This window comes from Pistacia vera, unplaced genomic scaffold, assembly GCF_008641045.1.
Source record: "Pistacia vera cultivar Batoury unplaced genomic scaffold, PisVer_v2 Contig139, whole genome shotgun sequence".
Classification (NCBI taxonomy): Eukaryota; Viridiplantae; Streptophyta; class Magnoliopsida; order Sapindales; family Anacardiaceae; genus Pistacia; species Pistacia vera.
Window position 1 is genome coordinate 451,463 of NW_022195455.1, and position 21,970 is coordinate 473,432.

At 35.8% G+C, this 21,970-nt stretch overlaps 1 protein-coding gene and 1 pseudogene across 1 annotated transcript; both read left to right on the forward strand.

Annotated features, from left to right (window-relative positions):
* Positions 1–4,656: 4,656 nt before the first annotated feature.
* Positions 4,657–6,771, forward strand: LOC116122964 (UDP-glycosyltransferase 74E2-like). Its single transcript, XM_031408767.1, has 2 exons — positions 4,657–5,319; positions 6,049–6,771. Exons 1-2 carry the CDS (start codon positions 4,657–4,659, stop codon positions 6,769–6,771), a joined length of 1,386 nt encoding a protein of 461 aa, XP_031264627.1.
* A 476-nt stretch (positions 6,772–7,247) lies between these two features.
* On the forward strand, positions 7,248–21,319 carry LOC116122936 (annotated as a pseudogene).
* The last annotated feature ends 651 nt before the right edge of the window (positions 21,320–21,970 follow it).

Consider the following 21,970-nt stretch of genomic DNA (forward strand, 5'->3'; position numbering starts at 1 on the left):
TTTCACTCAACCTTGGGTTGTTAATTCGATTTACTATCATTTTCTTCAAGGGAAATTCGGAGTTCCTTTAGAAGAGCCTATTGTGTCATTGCCTTACACGCCGCCACTGAGGATCAGTGATTTACCATCATTTTTTGATGGAACTTGTTATGAAATGATTTGTGTATTCTGGTGTGGAAGCTGCAGCAGCAAATTCCTGATGTTACGGAATCAGCAGATAAAACAGAGAGGAGACGCAGAGCTCCGTTCTTTCCCATTCATACTCAAAACTTCCAGATTCATATTCAAAAATTCACTACTCAACGGTTCTATTAACGGCAGCTGCAACAGTTTCTGTTAAAGAGGCGTTAGTTGGCTTTAGTTGATATTCTCAGTTTTGTTTTTAAAAATTTAGTGCTCAACGGTTTGATTAACAAATTTCTGTTAAGTGGCGTTAAATCCTCTTTAGTGAAAGGGTGCAGTTTAGTAATTAGTATTAAGATGAAGCTCACAATCTCAACAGTTTCAGATTAAAGCTATAGTTTTTTTTTTTTTTTTTTTTTTTTAACAGGCCGTCTGACCAGCTTATGCGTCTCAACTAATCTCTCTGTGGCCCTGAAATTGATAGTCAGATAAATCTTCTCAAAAGTCACCTTATTAACAAATCAGATGGATCAAACTTGAAACTTCTTGAATAATACATCAAAGAGTTTTAATTAACCACTGGGTTAGTGGTGGTTAGGTTTTATGAGCTTATTTCAACTGTAACTCAGCAAGATTGGAGATGTGATCAGCGGTTAAAAGGCAGTCAGTTTGAGCTTCTTTTAAATCAATGGTGTTTATTTGCTGAGTCTGCAAGTGTGACGCGGATAGACAAAGTGGACTTATTTTTAGGATAAAAGCAGTTAAGAATTCTTTGTAAAATAAGCTAAATAAAACAAAGTTCAGTTCTGGAAAATTCGTTCTTCTCTCAAGATTTTCTATTTGTTTCTCTGGAAAGTGTAGGCTGCGTTTGTTTCAGTTTTGGGAATACTACTTTTAGTATTCCCAAAAAAGTTAAACAGTAAAATACCCAAAAACTCAGATTTTTGGGAATACTACTCCCAATATTATTCAACTTTTTTTAAACCCCTTACATTTGATAATTTAATTAAATACCCTTAAATATTTTTTTTTAAATTATAAAAACACCCCAATAATCCACATTTACCAGATTCTGGCCACCACCACCGGAAAATGGTCGGAATCTAGTAGGATGGCGCACTACCGGCTGAATCTGGCCGGTAGTGCGCCGATCTAACCTTTTCCGGCCAGATCCACGGTGGATCTGGCCAAAAAAGGCCAGATCTAAGGCCAAAGATCTGGCCGTTGACGGCTAGATCTTTGGCCGTAACAGTCGGTCACGACGGCCAAACAAACGGTCGTCGTTGACCATCAACGATGACCGTTTGTTGGCCATCGTTGAGAGCATCTACGGCCAGATCTGGCGGTTGACGGCCAGATCTGGCCGTAGATCTGGACTTTGCCGGCCAGATCCACCGTGGATCTGGCTGGAAAAGGCCATATCGGTGCATGACCGGCAAGATCCAGCCGGTCATGCGCCCATAATACGATTTCGGCCACCTCCGGTGGTGGTGGTCAACTGGGGGTGTTTGAGGGTGGGTTAGGGGTATTTTTGTTAACTTTTAATGTTTTATTATAGGGGGTATTTTGTAAAAAAAAAATATATGGGATATTTTATTAATTTATAAATTCTACATCGTAATACCCGCCAATTCAACTTTTTTTTAACTTTTTTCAAAAAACTTTTCCCAAAACCCCCAAATTTTGAACCAAACGGAGCCGTATAGATTTCTGGTTTTTCTTCTCATTCGATCCTAAGATTCTCACAGAACTGGCTCTTACCCATCTTTGCTATACTTGCTCGTTAGTCAATTTTCAAACGTAGAACAACCAAAATGGCTCTTTTGTAACACTTTTGATAAGCTGGAAGATGAGGTAAATTCCATTTTGCACATATATTTATATAATCATTCCCAGCTAATTAAAGTGTTGGATGTGATTCATAGTTTGCATGGGGTTTCTGAATTATTAGCGTACGTACGTTGACACATCCAACACAGGTGGGGGTGAGGAGGTAGCGTCCCTTCACTGTAAGCCCAATCAGTAATTGGGTTTGGAGGTGTTTTGTAAATATTTGGGTTTTATAAGTTTAGCTCAAATGTGATTATGTTTACTATTATATATAAATATTATAATAGTGGAAAAACCTAATGTGAGAAAAATATACAAAGAGAGGAGAGGAAGAGTGAACTATCGTCGTTACTATTGTATTCCTACATACTTTCGAAACTTAATAAAAATTCCTCTGTCTCGACTACTAGATGTAGTTTCTATATTGGGAATGAACCAAGATAAATGGATTATCTTCTTTACTTTTTTGCTTCAATTATTTTGTGTGTTTTGGCAATATTTTTCAACATGGAGATCTAAAGTTCAGATTTTCGTTTATGGCTAATATTTGCAAATTTTCAGAAATGATTTATATATTTATTGTTATGCCTAAATTAAGGGTTGACCTATGTTGACGTCACCAAGCACCAATTAGAATTTAAGAAAGCATTCCACCATCTAGAACATGTCACATCTCCAAAGGCAAAAGGAGTATAGATGTCAACAACCCAACTGACTCAAAAATTTGTCCCTGAATGAATTTGGTTCATGCTCTTATCCAAGCCCCATTTAATTTAAGGATATTCTTTGAGTTCCCAACGAATGGGAAGGTAGGAGAAATCTTTACGGCATCAAGCCACTTGCAAAAGTGTAATTATTACCTTGACCAAAACGGGTATAAATAGGCAGCTCCCTCTTACAGAAATGGGATCAGACGCTCATAAAAAACGGGATCAGACACTCATACATTCAACAAAGAAAATAGCAAAGACACACTACTAGAAAGAGATTGACTTAGCATTCTCTAAGAACGCTTAGAACATCAAACATTTGTAATACTAAATTGCAGTTTGCTATTAACGATAAAGACCAAGTTAGGGGTAAATGTCTCAGATCCTACATCAGAAGCACACTATGGAGGTCTTAGGCTTATAAGCGAGAGAGTTCGTCCACCTACTAGGTTAGCCTTTTGGGTGTGAAACTCACAACCGTGACACTTAGCACACTTATTTACAAAGTATTATCCTATCTTGTTATAATTATATATTGAAGCATAGAGTATGGGCTTATAATTATATAGATCAAATTCATCTCAAAAGAATTTGTTGCTAACTTTCTGAGTATTTGCTCAACTTTGTTTGTGTTGATGGAGATCATAGAGCAAAGAGTTTATATTCTAGATTCTATCTGAGGAGATAAATTATTTAAGATTTAAATTAATTAAATACATGTTTTACGTATGGTTAAATCTTGTTTGCTATATTGTTCATTTGTTGATATAAACAATGAAGTCCAAGAAGTTTGTTTCTTACAAAAGGACACTTGCTCTTTGCTGGGGTATGCCCTCGAAACATAACGGTTTGTTGCTATTACTACGTCATCAATATCATTATATTTATATTTTATTTTCTCTATGTACTCCTAAAGACAGCTAACTTTTTCTTGTGTTTTGCTTAATTAATTTGTCATTTCTTCTTTAAATAAAGAGTTATTAGCGAGAAATTAGTTGGTACAATGGCTTTGTTTGACTTGCCTTGTAGTTTCTAAAAACTGTCAATCAACATCACTCAAACGTGGAACATCTTCCAACTAATTAAGTTCTCCAAATTTTGCAATAGAGTAAACGACTTTTTCCTACCTAAGGTTTGTCTTAATTACACTTTCCCACCCAAAAAGTTTCACAATACCACTTTCCCACCCAACATTTATATTTCGCTAATACTCAAAATACAATTCACTTTCTCAACTGGCGTTCAGTGAGTAACTAGGAGCCAAGGTAAGAGGGTTTTTATAGAGTGAGGGCCGATGGATCTAATAGTGGTGGCGATTAAATATTAACTGTCGGAAATAAGCTAAGAACAAAAAACTCTAATTTTGCGATGGTCGGTAATCAATAATAAACCAAGTGTCGAAGTGAGAGGGGTTTTGTAAAGAGGAGTCTGGAGGTTCAGATAGTGGTGACAAAAAAAAAATTCGCAGTTGGAATTAGCTTTAGGTAGTAATGGAATATTAAATTTGGATAAGAAAGTAGTATTTTGAAATTTTTTGGGTGGGAAAGGGTCATTAAGGCAAACCTTGGGTGGGAAAAAGTCGTTCACTCTTTTGCAATATATTAAACATAATTAATTGAACTGAATTATAAATCCTGTCGGTCCATGTATAGTCGTGTACAAAACAGATAAATTCTCTCTACTTTTGGAATTTGATTCATCCTCTGAACTTTCAAAGATCTTATATCGTTTATTATTTGTTTTTATTCATACGTGTTCAACATCTCTACTGTTCTTTTATTTGCATGCATCAGCAATCCATCAAATCATTGTATTTAATATAACTCAAATTATTAATATAAGATTTTGGTTCTTTCTTCTCGTCTTTTCTCCCCCATTCCTCCCTCATATATATCTTAAATCTTCATTAATCTTCTCCATGTGCTTGCCTGCAAAAGGATGTGATCATGTGAGAGTTGTTAATTGAGAGAGAGAGAGAGAGAAAATGGAGTCCATGGCCAAGACCATAGAGAAAAGAATACAAAGAGAAGCTCACATCTTGTGTTTTGGTTTCCCTGCACAAGGTCACTTAAGCCCAATACTTCAATTCTGCAAGCGGTTGGCCTCTAAAGGCGTCAAGGTAACACTAATTTCCACCTGCACAACTTCAACTACTAGCAAGTTCATCCAAACTCAAGCCAGTTCCATTAAAGTTGAGTTCATTTCTGATGGCACCGAAGAAGAGAAAAGTAAGGCAACGAGTCCTGAAGATTACTTTGAACGTTACAAGGTTTGTGTTTCACAAAGCCTGTCTGAGTTCATCGAGAAACAACTTAATTCTGAGTGTCCACCGAAGTTTCTCGTTTATGACTCAATTATACCGTGGATTTTCGATGTAGCCAAGAGTTTTGGGATGGATGGCGCTCCATTTTTCACTCAACCTTGGGCTGCTAATTCAATTAATTATCATTTTCTTCAAGGGAGATTCAAAGTTCCTTTAGAAGAGCCTATTGTGACATTGCCTTCTATGCCACCGCTAAGGGTCAATGATCTACCATCATATTTTGATGTAAATGGCACTTACCCATTATCGCTAGACTTGCTGGTTAATCAATTTTCAAATATAGAGCAACCGAATTGGCTCTTCTGTAATAGTTTTGATAAGCTGGAAGATGAGGTAAGTTAAATTTTACATATATATAAATAGAAAGTCTATAGTACCATAGCGGTATTCTAATTTTTTTTTTTTATATAATGAATCATGGCTACAAGCAAGAAGTGTGGATTTAAAATTCAAACTATATATTTTTTAATTGTAAATATAATATCTCTTGAAAAATGATATCCTTATAAAAACTTATACAAAGAGGGTTACAAAGGGAAGAAAAAACGGAAAAAGAGGGGGAGATAGAGAGAGAGAAATCATGAAGATCAAGGGTAGTAATTGTCTTTGTATGTCCCCTTTGTATTTGTCTTTGTAAGACTAGCACTTTTCATATCTCTTACCCACCTCTTTTAACAGGGTTTTGGAAGTTACAATCATCATATATTGTTTTATCCATTTCAATTAGTGGGACTCGGATTTATCTCTTACCTGTCTCTAATAGTGGGATTCCAAGCCTATCTCTCGGACTCAAATCTGGATATCATCTTTCCAAATGACTTAAGACTAGCTTAATATTGTTACTCCTAATTAGTAGGGAGGACGCGCACCTCACTATTTAATGTGGGTAAAACCATCCAAGTCCCACTAAATGAGGTAGGTAGGACAAATTACATAATGATCATAATTCTCAAAACTCTGCTAAAGGAGGTGAGTAGGGGATATTACAGTGAATTTATATAAACTTTGTACATTTCTATAAGGTGCTAGCTGTTTTAAGGATGTTTTGCTAACTTCTATCAGATAGTGAAGTGGATGGCGAGTAAATACCCAGTCAAGAATATTGGACCAAGCATTCCATCAATGTACTTCGACAAACGGTTGGAAAGTGACAAAGCTTATGGCCTCAGCCTCTTCAAGCCAAACACCGATACTTGCATGACATGGCTAGACTCTAAAGAAATTGACTCTGTAGTCTATGTATCATTTGGAAGCATTGCTGCCCTTGAAAAAGAGCAGATGGAGGAAGTAGCATGGGGCCTGAAGAGAAGCAATAGCTTCTTCTTTTGGGTAGTGAGGGAATCCGAATCTGAAAAGCTTCCAAGTAATTTCCTTGAGGAAACATCTGAGAAGGGTTTGGTAGTGAGCTGGTGTTCTCAACCTGAAGTTTTGGCTCACAAGTCAGTTGGGTGTTTCATGACACATTGTGGGTGGAACTCGACGCTCGAGGCTCTGAGCTTCGGAGTACCAATGGTGGCAATGCCCCAATTGTTTGATCAAACAACTAATGCTAAGTATGTTGAAGATGTGTGGCATGTTGGGGTTAGGGTAAGAATGAATGAAGAAAAATTGGTGACAAGAGAGGAGATTGAGCTTTGTATAAAGGAAGTCATGGAAGGAGAGAGATCAAAAGATTTCAGAAGGAATTCGGAGAAGTGGAAGGAATTGGCTAAAGAGGCAGTAGATGAAGGTGGAAGTTCTGACAAGAACATTGAGGAATTTGTTGCAAAACTTTTATCCAGCTGATGGTAATGCATATTTTTCATTGATGTAGAATGTTAATAAATTATGTGCATTTTTGTTTTGGATTGCCTAGGAAATAAAGAACGAGAGGTTATGATATAATGGGGTATTATTAAGTTTAGTTTAGTCAAATACTAATTTTAGTACTCAGTTGATGAGACAATCCCCATCTTAATTATCGAAAAACACAGTCAAATCGATAGAATATAGATAAACAAACCTTTTCTAGTCTTTTATGCTTGCCGTTTTGGTTCTTCTGAAATTGCTAATGACGATCACGAAAATAAATTTTGTTTTTCTTTTGAATCAACTTATGAAAGTTGGCAAATTTGGAATTATATATTGTGGGTCGGCAATAGACGTATATGACCTGATCAAGCCTTTGTTTGTATGTTATTGTTAAGTATATGTGCTTCACAAATATATATGTATTGCTGAATATTAAGAATTAATATTAGAGGAAAATGGAGCCCAAGAGCATGGAGCAAGGAACACAAAGAGAAACGTACATCTTATGTTTTTGTTTCCCTGCACAAGGTCACATAAACCCAATACTTCAATTCTCCAAGCGTTTGGCCTCTAAAGGCCTCAAGGTAACCCTAGTTTCCACCAGCTCATCTACAGTTAGTTCCAAGTTTATTCAAACACAAGCCACTTCCATTAACATTGAGATCATTTCTGATAATGAAACCCGATGAAGGCCAAAGTCGAACAGCAAATCTTGATTTCTTTGAAGCCCACAAGATTTGCGTTTCGCAAAGCTTATCCGAGTTCATCAAGAAACAGTTAAGTTCTGAGTATCCACCTAAATTTATCGTTTATGAATCGATTATACCATGGATTTTAGACATAGCCAGGGGATTCGGCATGGACGGAGCTCCATTTTTCACTCAACCTTGGGCTGTTAATTCCATTTACTATAATGCTCTTCAAGGGAAATTCAAAATTCCTTTAGAGGAGCCTATTGTGTCATTGCCTTCTATGCCACCACTAAAGCTCAATGATCTACCATCATTTTTTGATACAACTGACGCTTACCCAACTTCGCTAAACATGCTCGTTAATCAATGTTCATATGTAAAAAAACTGAACTGGCTCTTCTGTAACACCTTTGATGAATTGGAAGATGAGGTAATTTAATTTAATTTTAACATAGCATTTTCTTTAATATATGTTATTATTAGAGTAGGTGCCCTACAGCCAATCAATTATTGCAAAATTGATTCTGTAATGAATGTTTATTTATCAATAAAAGACATATTCTTCTATGTCTTGTATGTAATGATATATGTCTTTAGGATAGTAGAACCGTGACGAGAGTATCAAATGTTTCAAATCTTGATAGTGAGAACTCTATGATCACATATGGTGGCCATTCTAAAAACCTCTGTAGCCTCAGTATTATTCTGACCAAGGACACAGATAATACGGTAAGGCTATTATAGTGTTGAACGACCCTCTCGAAAGGCAATGACTGATCTCATTTGTCAAGGTTGTTTGCCAACAACCTGGTGCAACACATGGGTGCTTGCTAGAGGTAAGTTCAATGGACAGACCCACCAGAGGATTCCGTATGGGTGGTAACCCTAATGTCGATGGAATAAATCCTCTAACGGATTGTGGTGCATGTGATCCTTAGACTTGAGATCATCAGAGCGCCTTTTGCACCAATTAGTATAGTTTAACACTAGCCCAACGTAGTTCTATTCAGAGCTATCAATATCATAGTGATTGGCTACATTGAGAAGTGTATCGAAACTATGGTGGATCGACAAATGATTCATCACTCCTGGGTATGGGAAAAGTTATCTTACTGGGTAATTCAGTAAATGGCAATGACACTAAATCTGTGGCCACAGTGGGATTGAGTTGATGCTCAATCCAATTTAATATTCCTGTCATTAGTCCAGTAACTAAATATAAACATGTTGAGAATATCTGAGGTTGACACTATTTCTGTACCTTAGTCTCGATGAGATAACAGTTTATGAAAGGATTTGATTACACGGTAACCAAACCATTGTCAGGCTATAGTTTCGTTGAATCCGAATCTATCAAGTGGCCATGATGCCTTGCTATGGGCCAATTTTGATCTGTGTGCAGTGAGATGATTAATTGGTGTTAATCACGATATTACTCATTGCCAATATGATAAAGAGCCTACGGGTCACACACTTAGAAGATAATTTAAAAATCAATTTGTGAGAAGGGTATTTTCGTCTTTCAGGACGAAATGATATTTTGGTAATCTCACAGTGCAATTAAATTTGTTGAGGTTGTTGCTTGTATTTAATTTTAAATTAAAATTAAATAAGTGAGATTATATTTAAATATATCTATGTATATATTTAAATGAATTATTATTATTAATGGAATGTTAATATATTATTATATATTAACTGATTTTAATTATAATAATAATTAATTAATTAAAATACCATAAAGGGTGTGTTTGGTTGCAAGGGTGAACTAGGGAGCCCATGACTAATCCTAAGTGGAATAAGGTTTTAATTATTGCACTATATAAGTGCAACTTAAAATTAAAACATTAGGGAATTATTCATTCAATTAAAACCCTAGCCACCCTATCTCACTCTCTCAAGAAGAAAACTTTTCTTGTTCTTCTTTCTTGATTCTTGAAGCCCTTGATTGTTCTAACAAAATAATCAAGGGTTCTACAGATTATCTTCGTGTGGACTTTCGTGAGTGCGATCCTACTTTGGATCGATTGGCGACTGTGAACAGTAGACGGTGATAGTAATCGTGAACAGTGTTCCTGTCAAAAATCAGAGATATTCGAAGGAGCCTCCAAACGTACGTAAGTATTCTAATCCTTGAATGAATTTACTTTATAGAGATTTTTGTTTATAAATATGTAAACGGTATAATCTATACTCAGATCTAGGCAAAGAAAGGTAATTGATTTACCGATTGAATTTTTGTTTTTCCACTGCGTATGGTAGATCAATTACTTACAATGGTATTAGACACTCAGGTATTAGATTATATTATTTAATTGATTTTTGATAACATGTATATTTGTTTGATAACATGTTATTGCATAATTTAAAGTGTTTTTAAATCTGGAAAAATTATGTATGTTGAATGTCTTAATTAATCAGTTGATTAAATAATGTGTTGATTGAATATGTATTGGTTGGTTGGTATCCTAGTCGAATGTTTAAGCATTCGATTTGATTTGGATCTGTATCATTATGCGAAAAATTGCAAAAGACATTACTGTGACTGATTCACTATTTTGCGGTGTTAGCCGCATTGAAATAACACTTCGCCATGGCCAGATGCAAAAAGTGAATCTGGCCGCACAAAATAAACCTTCGCCACGGCGAAATTTTGAAAAAGTAGATGTAGCCATGGCAAAATAAAACTTTGCCTTGGCATAAGACTCTCTGGAACGATTTGTGTTTTTTGAAAGTTCACGGTCGCTACGGCAAAATAAAAGTTCACCACAGCAACCATGTGTGCATGAACTTCGTTGGGGTGAAGAATTTCTTCGTCGCGACAAGAAACCTACTGTTCTGTTTTTGCTTTCCATTTTCGCACAGGGGCTAAATTGTAGTTTTTTGAACCTTTAAAGCCAATATTCATTCTACACATTTAAGGTGGTAACTTGATAATTCAACCCACCCAATTCAAAAATTGATTGTTTATTAATGTATGCAATGTTCTTGTTTGATAATTGCACGGTGCTCGGTTCATGAGCCTCAGACCTATTGTTTATTGTTTATTGTTTATTGGGTTTGTTTGTAATTTTTATAAACAAATAGGACTTGGGTTTCTATTTTATTGATGTAAATTAGAATAGGTTTTTTATTATAAGATTATTTGTAATAATCGTGAAGAAGAAACAAAACAGCTATGAAGAGGAATAACTTGAAAATCCAACATTTATTTTTAAACCCTAAGTTGACCCACCGATTCCTCTAAGCTCGAGGAAATCGGTTTTAGTGGGTCATGTACTGGCACGTTTTATTTTGTTTAGAATGCATACTAAGGTTGAAAGTTCAATAACATGCCAAACAATGACATTCTAACAAAGATAATAATCTGGTGAGATATTAAATCCCTCAAATAAGATATATTAAGTCACATATGCCTTGCATCACCATGGTTTTAATCAAACCACTATTCATCAAAACCTTGTTAGCCACAGTGAAGGGTAGACTTCTACTAGTGCGAGGTTAAAATTCATTGGAGTTTTCCTTAATGATGATGGGTCAACTTAAAATGACAGTTTTGTTTGTTTGCCACAGCGAAGGTTGATAAACATATCATAGGCATAGTAGAGAACTACACGTTGAGTGTACGTGGTGACATGTAGTGTCCACTCTACTGATATTGAGAATCACACTTGAGGACGATGGCTAGGTAGTTAGATTATGTGATTGACTTGTTGGCTTACTTCACATTTGAGGTTGGTAGTAAGTGCTATTAACTGGTGTGGATTAAGTTTGTTGGCCTACCTAATCAACCCATTTTGGCTTTTTCGCCACAATGAAGGTTTGAAATGGGCCAGATGGGATCTCAATCCACTAGGAAAGCCAACAGGCTTTCCCGAGTTAATAGTGACGGCTATTGGCTTGAGAAAAATAGTGGGAGTGTTTTTTTAATAAAAGACCATATTAAGAAATAATAAACATTATATTGACTTTACTTTTCTGAATTGTAAATTCACTTAAAAATGAGCTTTATGAACTTGCGACCGATAATCAAGAAAGAAAACAGGTTGGATGGATCCAATTTCTCATACCGATATCGTAATCTTCAGATTATACTTAAGTCAGAAAAGAAATTGTATATCCTTGATAAGCCATACATGGCTGAGCCTGATCTTGATGCCACTTAAGAAGTAAAAGATACTTATCAAAAGTTCATTGATGATGCTGATGGCGTTCAATGCTTGATGTTAGCATCGATGAAACCAATGCTGCAAAAGCAGCATGAGAATATGGACGCTGCTACCATTATTCTACACCTCAAGGAGTTTTACGAAAGGAATGCTCGATATGAGAGGTACAAGGTGTCAAAAGCATTATTTGGAAGTCGCCTAACCGAGAGAGCCCAAGTTGGCCCTCATGTGCTCAAAATGATCGAGCACATGGAGAGGCTTGAGACTTTGGGTTTGAGTTGGATGCAAAATTACAAGTGGATTTAATTCTGCAATCCATTGCCTGACTCTTATGCATCGTTCATAATGAACTTCAATATGAACGCTATGGTGAAAACCTTGTTAGAGCTTTTGAACATGCTAAGGACTAGAGAGCAAGACTTGAAGAAGTCCAAGCTTGTTTTACTGGTAACTAATAGTAAAAGAAAGGGCAAGGGAAAGGGAAATGCCAAGGCCAATCCCAAGCCCAAGCCTAAAGGACAGGATGCTCTTAAGCCTGCGGGTGACATTGGGAAAGGTGGGAAGGTAGTCTGCTTCTATTGTGGCAAGCTTGGCCACTAAAGGAAGCACTGCAAGGCTTTCCTCGCAAACAAGAAGAAGTCAAATGTTTCGACTTCAGGTATGATTGAGATTAACTTCTCTCCTTCAACATCTTGAGTTATTGACACAGGATGTAATACTCACATTTGTACTGATATGCAGGGACTAAGGCAGAGCAAATTGCTCGTCAAAGGAGAAGTGGACCTACGTGTTGGAAATGGAGCACATGTGGCTTCATTAGCTGTAGGGACTTATTGTTTGTCTTTGTCTTCAGGCTTATCATTAGAACTCAAAGATTGTTATTTTGTACCTGCGATTTCTAGAAACATTATTTCAGTATCCGCTTTGGATAATATAGGATACCGTTTTGAGATTTCTAATGAATTGTTGTCCTTTAGTTTGAGTGGCATTCTATTTGGAATTGCTAGGTTATATAGCAGATTATATGTTCTTGATTTGAACAATAAGGATATTCTCAATGTTGAAACTAAGAAAGCTAAACATAGCGAACAAAACCATACATACCTCTGGCATTGTAGATTGGGTCATGTTAATCAGACCTGCATTGCAAAACTTCAAAAGGGTGGAGTTTTGGACCCTTTTGACTTCTAGTCATTTGAGGTATGTGAATCATGCCTTTTAGGCAAGATGACCAAGTTACCTTTCACAAGACAAAGTGAAAGGACTACTAAACTGTTAGGCATCATCCATAGTGATGTATGTGGTCCACTAATGTAAAACCCCATTCTAATTATATATATATATATTCTCTTTGCTTTTGTTTATAAGAAGGGACTTTTCTATCAAATTTTAAAGTTTAGCTGGGGATGAAAATGAAGAAATGGAAACTATTGGGTTTACATGTAGCAAGGGCACAAAATCTGGAGGTTTTTGCAAGGAAACGATGATTGGCAGGTTATATTAGAATTAGAGAATTGGGGGCTGTTGTAAAAAAAAAATTGTTTTATATAATTTGGGCTGCTCCCCCAAATGAAGAAGAGAGAAAAAGTGGAGAGAAAAAATAAAGAGAGAAAAAGAAGAGAGAAGGAGAAAGAACAGAGAAAAGAAGGAAGAGAGAACGTTCGGCCGAGAGGAGGAAGGGAAGAGGAGAGAAAAAGGGAAGAAAAGATAAATGAGGAGAGAAAGTAGGTAAGAGAAGGATGACGCTTGGGGCAGCTGGTATTTCGGGTTGAGCTGAATTTTTTTTGTGTGAGTGGATCTAAACTGATTTCCTTAAAAACTTAAGCTTATGCCCTTGCATTTTTGATTTGCTTTTACTACCGTCCATTTGTTTTTGCAAAAATCCTTATAAGCATGATGTTTGGGAGTGGTTTCTTTAAAACTTTTTCAAAAATCAACCCCTTTCGATTGCTTGTTAAGTGAATGTATTATCTCTGCTGTTTGATAACACTTACTGTTGACTGTGGCTCCCTTGCTTGCATGTGTTCGACTGAACATAGAAAGAGTGAAACTGCATCAGATCTGGTCCTAATAAATATACTTGTGTTGCATTTCATTAGATCTTTCTTAAAAGCTTAAGACTTATGTCTCATGTTATGTTTTGATGAGTTTTGGATATATGTGAAGTTTGTGGGAGTTGCTTTTTCTCCCATGCTTCGGCTAGATTTGGGATATTTTATGTAGAAGAATGCTTTAAATTGGTTCTTAATGATGTGTATTAGGTTGGGCAGTGTGTTGGCAAGTTGCTAGGTTTTGTTAAATAAGATAAAATATGTTATGAACAACTACGTTTGCATGCTATTTGTTGTAATGAGTAATAGTTTATAGAAAGTATAATAGTAAGTCTTAAAGTCAAAAAAAAAAAAAAAAAAAAAGGTACTTCTCATTTATGATTGTATACATTCCTTGGATTAATGGTTTCTTAATATTATATTAATATCTATAATATATATATTAATAATATATATATTAAAAACTATATCTATATATTTGCTATACAGTAATACTACACTTACCGATTAAGCTACCGATTTTCACATACCGACCCACCTGTCTAATTACCCAAATCTCAAAATTTAACTCAATCAGTATGTTAAATCGGTAGTTTAATCGGTAACTCAAGAATTATTGTTTGCTATAACCCCTTTGTTTTGTAAGGATTAAATTATTATTTTTTTGGTGATCATAAAATCTGGGTTTCATAATTATATTGATAAACTTCCTAATTTGGTAAAGGTTTCATGGTTGTGACGTCTTTTTTTTATTTGGGAAGGTAGAAGTTGAGTGAGTAATTAGAAAGGGCTAAACTGTCAGTTTTGAAACATTTTTTACAGTTTATATTTTCACCCATGTATTGATATATTCATGTTAAAGGAAATGTTACAATTGAGAGCTTGGAAATTGGTTGAACTGCAAATGAGTTGAGATTTGTGATGTTGATATGATTTCTTGGTAATATTATAAATGTGGTGAATTTTTTAGTTTTGAGAATATGTTTTAAAAACTTGCATTTTACCCCCCTATTTTCCATGAAATCTCATATGTTGGCATGATTTATCCTTATATGAAATATTATTATTATTATTATTATTTTATTTGCTCTTGGGTTTAGTTATAATTATAATGTGTTATATGAGTTTTGACTTTTAAAAGTGATATTTGCTTATGATTTGTATCGGTTATATTCTAAGATCATGTGATGTTGAAGTAATTTTTAATTTGGGTTATACCGTCAGTTTTTGAAACATGTTTAGAAAATTACAGTTTCACCCCTATATGCGATTTCTGAATATTATGTCATATATGTATGATTTATAAGCACATACGTAATATACTCTTGACTTACATGTTACATGAGATTATGCATGAGTATGTTGTGGTGCTAAAACCACCCTATGAAGTACCCATTCCCCCAGTTTCAGGCTTTACCCATGCGATGCAAGATTCGCTGGGTATTGAGATATTCGGTCTTCAGGCTCTACGCATGCGTATTGAGATATTTAGTGCTCTGCCTAGGCGTTGAGCTTGTCTGCCAGGTATTGAGATGGTTTTCTTCAGGCTCTGCCTGCGCGATGATAGATCTTGTCGGGTATTGAGATGTTTTTCCTAACTCTGCCTGTGTGTGGGATGCCCACCAGGTATCGAGATTTTTCCCCAGTGTACTAGTTGTGGTGAGAACCTTTAGTATGAGTTTACTGTTTCAGAACAGGGTATCGGTTTAAAGTTTTCAGATACTAGCCTATAGTTATTAGTATCAGTTAATAGTTTCAGTTTTCAGTATCTGATGGATAGTTTGCATTAGTTATATGAAACATTTGATGTTTGTAGCATGATTTATAGAAAACATTGTCTTTAGAAGCATAAGCATTTACAGCTATGTTTTAAGTTTCCAGAAAAAAGAAGTTTAAGCATTCAATGATGAGCTATCATTCAGAATTTGTTTTCAGCTTAAATGATGAGGTTACATTACTTAGAACAATTAGAAACGAGTTATACATGCATACAAGAATGATTTAGTTACTTCCATAACACGTTCATAGGATCATGTTGTTTTCAGGATTTCATAAGAACCATTGTATGCCATAACGTTTGTTTAACGAATGTTTTGCAAACTTCCCGCTTCCCTCACTCACTAAGTATTTCAACTCACCCCCTTTTCAAAAAATGTTTTCCTCCCCCCAGGTTTATAGGGAGATTGTGCCGAGCAGTGAGTCACCGCTCAGGGTTGTGCCATGCGTCGACATCTTTTTATGTGGGTTTTATATTTATGTCGTATTGTATTTTGGACTTCCACTTCAAAAACTCATGTTTCCCATCATGTATTTTCCTTTGTTTATGTTTTGAAATGTGTAGTATAAGTGGAAAAACCTGATACCACAAATTTCCTTAAATCTTTTCTTTTGTTAAACTATAGATGGTGTATATATTTTTTTTTTTTTTTTGAGATGTTGGAAATGGAAATACTATGATGTTATTAAGGAAAAGTAAGTCTTCCAACAGGTTTCATAGTTTTTCTACATGGCTCGTCTCAGGTATCCGAGTCTTGTGGGAGCGCTTGGATCCTACGGGATGAGAAAATTCGGGACAGGTCATGTCAACTAACAGTTGAAGCCAGAGGTGGATATTCCTATTTCATCACATTTACTGATGATTTCAATAGATATGGTTATGTCTACCTCATGAGACATAAATCTGAAGTCTTTGATAAGTTCAAAGAATTCAGGAATGAAGTACATAATATGTTGGGCAAAAGTATTAAAGCTCTTCATTCGGATCGAGGAGGTGAATACTTAAGCTCAAGGTTTTCTAAATACCTGAAGGAATGTGGGATAGTATCACAACTCATCCCTTCGTATACACCCCAACACAATGGAGTGTCTGAAAGGAGGAATATGACCTTACTTGACATGGCTAGGTCCATGATGAGTTTTAGTGATTTACCTACATCATTCTAGGGTTATGCCCTAGAGACTGCAACTCACATTTTGAACCGTGTGCCGACAAAGTCTATAGACAAGACTCCATTTGAACTATGGAATGTGCGAAAGCCCAATTTGTCTTATCTAAGGATTTGGGGTTGCGAAGCTTATGTCAAGAAATTGACTTTGAACAAACTGGGCCCTAAATCCTATAAATGTATATTTGTGATGTATCCTAAAGAGACCAAAGGATACTATTTCTACCATCCAGAAGAGCACAAAATTTTTGTTGCTAGTATTGGTGTCTTCTTAGAAAATGAATTTTTTCTAAGAAGTACTAGTGGGAGAAAAGTAGAACTCGACGAAGTTCTAGAGCTACAAGATATACTAGACGAAGAACGGGAAGATGTGCCACAAGCAGTGGTTGAACATTAGGAGGAGGTTACTCCGTAACTTGTGGATCAAATTGAACCACCTCAAGTAGCACAGGAGCTACATAGATCTATGAAAGTACGCCATGAACCTGAGAGATACAGTTATCTCATAACTCAACATGGTGACGTACTTGTCTACCAAGACAATGAACCCAAAACCTACGAAGATGCTATACGGATCTAGATTTCGTTAAATAGCTTGAAGCCATGAAATCTGAGATGGACTCCACGTACCAGAACCAAGTATGGTCTCTGGTAGAACCACCTAAAAGGGTAAAACCTATAGGGTGTAAATGGGTCTTCAAGAAGAAGACTGACATGAATGGCAAGGTGCATACTTATAAAACACGACTGGTTGCCAAAGGTTTCAAACAAATTAATGGTATTGACTATGAAGAAACCTTTTCACTTGTTGCCATAATTAAATCCATACAGATTACACTTATGATTGTTGCATATCATGATTATGAGATTTGGCAAATAAATGTGAAAACGACTTTCCTGAACGGAAACCTTGAAGAGGATGTGTATATGACACAACCTGATGGTTTCGTTCTTGATGGGCAAGCTGAGAAGTTATGCAAGTTACAGAGATCCATTTATGGACTCAAGCAAGCTTTAATGAGCTGGAACATTCGTTTTGATGAAGCCTTAAAAGAATTTGGTTTTATCAAGAACGAAGATAAGCCTTATGTTTACAAGAAAGTGAGTGGGAGCGTAGTGGCATTCCTAGTGTTGTATGTCGATGACATACTTATAATCGAGAATGATATACCGAACTTGCAGTCAATAAAGACTTGGTTATCCAAGTGCTTCTCCATGAAAGACTTAGGAGAAGCAGCCTAATCCTCGGAATAAAGATCTACCGAGATAGATTACTTAGGTTGCTTGGCCTAAGTCAGAGTACATACATTGACAAGGTACTGAAAAGATTCAGTATGAAAGAATCCAAGAAGGGATTTCTTCCGATGTCACATGATGTCTATCTCTCTAAAGATATGTGTCCTAAAACACACAATGAGAGAGATAAAATGAAGTGGATCCCATATGCATTAGCAATTGGATCCATCATGTATGCCATGTTATGTACTTGAATTGATGTCTCATGTGCATTAAGCACTTGTAGTAGATATCAATCGGATCTAGGTGAGCATCACTGGATAGCTGTCAAGAACATCCTTAAGTACCTAAAGAGGACTAAGGACATGTTCTTGGTTTATGGAGGGAAAGATGAGCTCACTGTAAGAGGATACAATGATGCTAGTTTCCAAACAGGTAAAGATGATTATCGATCACAATCAAAGTTTGTATTTTGTCTCAATGGGGGTGCAGTGAGCTGGAAGAGCTCTAAGCAAAGCACTGTAGCGGGCTCTACAATAGAGGCTAAGTGCTGAGGAGTCAATCTAGATTAAGAAGTTCGTCACCGAACTTGGTGTGGTTTCTTGATTGTTGATCTGATAAATGTCTATTGTGATAACAATGGAGCAATTGCTCAAGCAAAGGAACCATGATCTCACCAGAAGTCTAGACACATACTCAGACATTTTCATCTCATCAGAAAAATGGTTGAAAGGAAAGATGTACAGATCAGTAAAGTGCATACTGATGACAATCTCGCCGATCCACTAACGAAGCCTTTGTCATAGTAAAAGAATGAAAAACACTTAAGGTCATTCGGTATTAAATACATGAATGATTGGCTATAGTGCAAGTGGGAGATTGTTAGAATAGGTACCCTAAAGTCAATCAATTATTGTAAAATTGATTCTATAATAAATGTTTATTTATCAATAAAAGGCATATTCTTCTATATTGTGTATGTAATAATATATGTCCTTAGGATAGTAGAACTGTGACGAGGATATCAAATGTTTCAAATCTTGATAGTGAGAACCCTATGCTCACATATGGTGCCCATCCTAGAAACGTTCGTAGCCCTAGTATTATTCTGACCAAGGACACAGATAATACAATAAGGCTATCATAGTGTTGAACGACCCTGTCGAAAGGCAGTGACTGATCTCACTTGTCAAGGTTGTTTGCCGACAACATGGTGCAACACATGGGTGCTTGTTAGAGGCAAGTTCACTGGACAGACCCACCAAAGGATTCCATATGGATGGTAACCCTAGTGTCTATGGAATAAATCTTCTAACGGATGGTGGTGTATGTAATCCTTAGACTTGAGATCACCGGAGCACCTTGTGCACCAATTGATGTAGTTTGACACTAGCCCAAAGTAGTTCTATTTAGAGCTATCAATACAGTAGTGATTCATTGAGAAGTGTATCGAGACTATGGTGGATCAACAAAGGATTCATCACTCATGGGTACAGGAGAAGTTATCTCACTAGGTAATTCAGTAAATGGCAATAACACTAAATCTGTGGCCATTATGGGATTAAGTTGATGCTCAATCCAAATTAATATTCTTGTCATTGTTCCAGTAATTGAATACAAACATGTCGAGAATATCTAAGGTTGACACTATTTCTGTACCTTAGTCTCGATGAGATAATAGTTGATCAAAGGATTTGATTGCACGGTAACCAAACCTTTGACAGGCTGTGGTTTCGCTGAATCCGAATCTATCGGGTGGCCATGATGCCTTGCTAGGGGCCAATCTTGGTCTATTTGTAGTGAGACAATTAATTGGTGTTAATCGCGATACTACTCACTGCCGATATGATAAGGAGCCTACGGGTCACACACTTAGAAGATAATTTAAGAATCAATTTGTGAGAATGGTATTTTCATCTTTCAGAACGAAAGGTTATTTTGGTAATCTCATAGTATAATTAAATTGGCTGAGGTTGTTGGTTGTGGTTAATTTTAATATTAAAATTAAATTAGTGAGATTATATTTAAATATATCTATGTATATATTTAAATGAATTATTATTATTAATTGAATGTTAATATATTATTATATATTAATTGATTTTAATTATAATAATAATTAATTAATGAAAATACCATAAAGGGTGTGTTTGGTTGCAAGGGTGAACTAGGGTTGGAGCCCATGGCTATTCCTAAGTGGAATAGGGTTTTAATTGTTGCACTATATAAGTGCAACTTAAAATTAAAACATTAGGGAATTATTCATTCAATTAAAACCCTAGCCACCCTATCTCTCTCTCTCTCAAGAAGAAAACTTTTCTTATTTTTCTTTCTTCATTCTTGAAGCCCTTGATTGTTCTAGCAAAATAATCAAAGGTTCTACGGATTATCTTCGTGTGGACTTCCATGAATGCGATCCTATTTTGGATCAATTGGCGAAAAATCACGTGAACAGTAGATGATGAATAGTAATCGTGAACAGTGTTCCTGTCCGAAATCAGAGATATTCAAAGGAGCCTCCAAACATACATAAGTATTCTAATACTTGAATGGATTTATTTTATACAAATTTTTGTTTATGAAGATGTAAACGGTATAATCAATACTTGGATGTAGGCAAAGAAAGGTAATTGATTTACCGATTGAATTTTTGTCTTTCCGCTGTGTATGGTAGATCAATTACTTATAGTTATATCATAGCTATTTTGAAGATGTTAATTTGCTAACTTGTATTAGATAGTGAAGTGGATGGAAAATAAATACCCAGTGAAGAATATTGGACCAAGCATTCCATCAATGTATATAGACAAGAGGTTGGAGAATGACAAAAATTATGGCCTCAGCCTCTTCAAACCAACCATTGATTCTTGCCTGAAATGGTTAGACTCTAATTAAATTGGCTCTGTAGTCTATGTATCATTTGGGAGCTTTTCTGCAATAGAAAAAGAGTAATTGGAGGAAATGGCCAGGGGGCTCAAGATGAGTAATTGTTATTTCTTGTGGGCGTTGCGGGAATCATAATATAAAAAGCTTCTAAGAAATTTCTCTAAGGAAACATCTGAGAAGGGTTTGGTTGTGAGCTGGTGTCCTTAACTTGAAGTTCTAGCTCACAAGTCAGTAGGGTGATTCGTGACACATTGTGGGTGGAACTCGACGCTCGAGGCACTGAGCTTGGGGGTGGCGATGCCCAATGGGCAGATCAAACAACTAATGCTAAGTTTGTTGAAGATGTGTGGCGGGTTGGGGTTAGAGTGAGGGTTAATGAGAAAGGAATTGTGACAAAAGAGGAGATTGAGGTTTGTATAAGGGAAGTCATGGAAGGAGAACGGGGGAAAGAGATTAGCAGGAATTCGAAGAAGTGGAAGGAATTGGCAAAAGAGGCAGTAGATGAAGGCGGATGTTCTGATAAGAATATTGAGGAATTTGTTGCCAAACTTTTATGCAACTGATAATGTGAATGAATCCTCAATATAAAAAACAAAAACAATAATAATAATAATATTTCTTATCCTCCAATTCCATTTTTCTTTTTTATTTCAACACTATAGATTCCAAGATTTTCCTGTGACTTGAAGACAAGACCTCCTGGACATACCTAATCCCAGTGGCTAAAAAACTTGCCATCCAGTCACAAAGGGAGATAGATTCCAGGATTTATTGATGAGGGCTTTGAGTTTGGGTTGGAATTTTGATTCCATTGAAGAGCAAGTCTATTTTTTCTAGTTCTAGGAGTAGTAGTTCTAGTAGTCGACTCACTTCTTGTAAATTGTTTCTTATTACTAAGGAAAAATAATGAAGATAAAATATGAGCTTGTTTTATAGCAATAGTGAGTGACTAACCCTTGCTCTTTTAAGGTTACTCCCAATTTCTAAGTATTTTTTAATATGAATGATTCTATAGCATCTTAACTATTTGGATTTGCATAATCTCTTCATCTATCTTAACATTTCAAGTATTTTATAACAAATAATATAATTAAATCTATATTTTTCTTAATATATTCTTTTTTATTAACTATCATTCACATTCTTTGTATTACTCAAGAAATAAATAATTATGACTGAATCATACCAAATTGATGGAACAGAGGATTAGCTAT